This window comes from Microtus ochrogaster, chromosome 2 (assembly GCF_000317375.1).
Source record: "Microtus ochrogaster isolate Prairie Vole_2 chromosome 2, MicOch1.0, whole genome shotgun sequence".
Lineage (NCBI taxonomy): Eukaryota > Metazoa > Chordata > Mammalia > Rodentia > Cricetidae > Microtus > Microtus ochrogaster.
In genome coordinates this window covers 23,118,335-23,120,923 of record NC_022010.1, presented here as the reverse complement: position 1 = coordinate 23,120,923, position 2,589 = coordinate 23,118,335, and the positions used below count along the sequence as shown (strand labels likewise).

The window sequence follows — 2,589 nt, the reverse complement described above, 5'->3', positions numbered from 1 at the left end:
GCCTAGAATCCCCCAGTGAGGGGCTGGGGTGTGGCTCAATGGTAGAGCCCCTGCCTAGAATCCCCCAGTGAGGGCCTGGGGTGTGGCTCAGTGGTAGAGCACCTGCCTAGAATCCCCCAGTGAGGGGCTGGGGTGTGGCTCAGTGGTAGAGCACCTGCCTAGAATCCCCCAGTGAGGGGCTGGGGTGTGGCTAGTGGTAGAGCACCTGCCTAGAATCTCACAGTGAGGGGCTGGGGTGTGGTCAATACTAAGGCCCTGGTTCCATTCCCAGAACCACAGGAAAAACAAAACAAAACAAAAAAAAGAGAAAAGCAGGACCATTCCTGAATGGGATAGACTAGTACCAGAATCTTCCTAGGCAAGAAACCCCCTGCAGTTACAGCGCGCGTGCGCGCGCGCGCGCGCACACGTGCACACACACACACACACACACACACACACACACACACACACAAACACAGAGTATTCTTGTTCCTTGTGTAGTTAATGACTTCCACGAGTTTTTTCAGAGGCCTGCTGGCTTGGGCGACCTAGAGAGACTGCTGGCGCACTTACCTCCTGTTTGTGGGCCTTGTCTGGCTGGTGGATACCGTTGGCAGAACCGGAATTGCTGATGGTCTGTGTGTGAGGGAGGGGAGTGAGGGGTGGAGAGGTGGAGGCACCAATGAGCAGTTGGCCAGGATGCAGTTCCACATGTAACCACAAGGGGGAGCGGGGTCCCCAGTGGGACCAACCATGCTGAGTCAAAGCCTTGTGGCTGGGGTCTCCCAGGACAGGACTGCTTGCTTCCTTTTCAGATTTAGGGTCTTAGGATGGGACCACCCTCCTCAGACTGGGGGGGGGGCTTCCAGTGTTGGGTCACTCTCCTGTGTCAGACTGGGGTCCCCAGGATGGAGCTGCCTCCCATTTGGGACTGGGGTTCTCGGACTCGGCCACCCTCCCGGCTGCAGCCCCGGATGTGTGCTCACCGGAGTCCTGTCTGAGCCCCTCAGAGCCTCCACCAGCCTCTCCACCTGTTGGGCCTGGTCCAGTGCGTCCCGCAGGGCATCCTCCGTGCTCACCAACTGGTGCTGCAGTCGCAGTAGCTCTGGCGCGGACGCTGGGTCAATGAGGGAGTAGCGTCTCTGCTCCGACAGAGACTTCTCCTTGTCCTGGAAGGGTGGAGGTGCGGGCACGTGACCTGCCTGTGTGGATGCTAACTGGTTCCACCTCCCTTTTGAGTCGAGGCTGGGTTTTACAGGGACCTCCCTTACCCGAGCTGCCCCTACCAACTCCCACAGACTCCGCTACACCCAGTACTCCTCTCTCACCCCCAAGCCCATCTGACCCTCCTCCCACCTATTCCAGGCCCCTTACACGTGTCTCTTCTCTCCTTGCTACGATTTAGGACGGTCAGCGTCCACATACTCCACTCTGTCCTCCCATCAAAGCATCCTCCCAAGATGCACCTGGCGGGCCCAGCCTCCCCACCCCTCTCGCCCCAGCCTGAGACTTCGGGCCAAGCTCTGAGCACCTATGCAAACCTCACTGTCTCTCCAGGACTCAGGGTCTTCATATGGCTTCCAGCTTATCGCTGTTTTTCCCTGAAGGACCAGGGCTGGTCTGTCAGCCTGGAGCCCCAGGGTACAAATACGAACTCCTCTCTACCTGTACCTCATATGGAAAGTCCACCAGCATAGGCTCCTCCTCCCTCCCGTGTCACAGAGCCACACAGACCACAAGTGCGCTGACACCTAAGCAGGCTAAACACAGGACCTGAATGCTGTCAGGGCAGCTGGGCCCGACAGCCGCCATTCCTAGGACCCATGAAACCAGACGAACCCCGTATGCCTAAAGAGGTCCTTTGTTTCCTCGGACAGGATCTCATGTAGACCAGGCTGGCACAGAGCGTAGCTGAGGATGACCTTGAACGACACCTCTCCGATACTGGGATCACAATCAAAGGCCACCCCATTTGGTTTTATATAGTGCTGGGGATAGAACCCAGGACTTCAAGCACCGAACAACATCCCCAGCTCCCTGAATGTTCTTTACTGTTCCACCTTCCTCTCTACCCTGTGGATCCCTCCAGGGCCAGAAATGGCAGATCTAATCCCTGTACTCCAAAGTGCAGGGGGGGGGGGGGAGAGAAAAAAGGAAAAAGAAAAAAAGAAAAATCTGAGGAACCCTGGGCCCCCCGTCATGGAAGGGCTGACCCCAGGTAGTCCAAACATGATTTTAGCAAGGGAAGCAATCTAGAGATGAATGTCAGTGAAGGGCTCAACCGTAGCCATAAAGACCACGGTTGGTGGCTGTCCCCCGCCCCCCATTTCTAGGAACACCAGATTTCTGGGAGCTCAACAGTTAATTTCTTGGGTTCAGAGAAACGGTTAAGTTGACCAGATGGGGGAAACTCAACAATTGAAGCCAGTGGTGTGCGTAGAAATTACGCTCAGACAGATGGAGCACGTGGTTGTTGTAGAAAAAATACCCGGTTCCGGATCCCGACCCTAGGAGAGGGGCTTGGGGCAGGAGAGCCTCCCGAGTCTCCTGGCACCAATGAAATTACCTGGCGTGAGTGGGAAGGAAATGTGGAACACGCAACAAACC

At 56.4% G+C, this 2,589-nt stretch overlaps 1 protein-coding gene across 2 annotated transcripts in view; it reads right to left on the bottom strand.

Moving 5' to 3' along the window:
• Positions 1-2,589, bottom strand: part of Clip2 (CAP-Gly domain containing linker protein 2) — a 62,340-nt gene that overhangs the window by 2,394 nt on the left and 57,357 nt on the right. For both annotated transcript variants that reach the window (XM_005344659.2, XM_005344658.3), the window contains 2 exons: positions 969-1,151; positions 556-618 (listed from right to left, as the gene is read on the bottom strand). In XM_005344659.2, the coding sequence (XP_005344716.1) occupies positions 556-618; positions 969-1,151 (246 nt within the window). The remainder of the gene's footprint in view (positions 1-555; positions 619-968; positions 1,152-2,589) is intronic.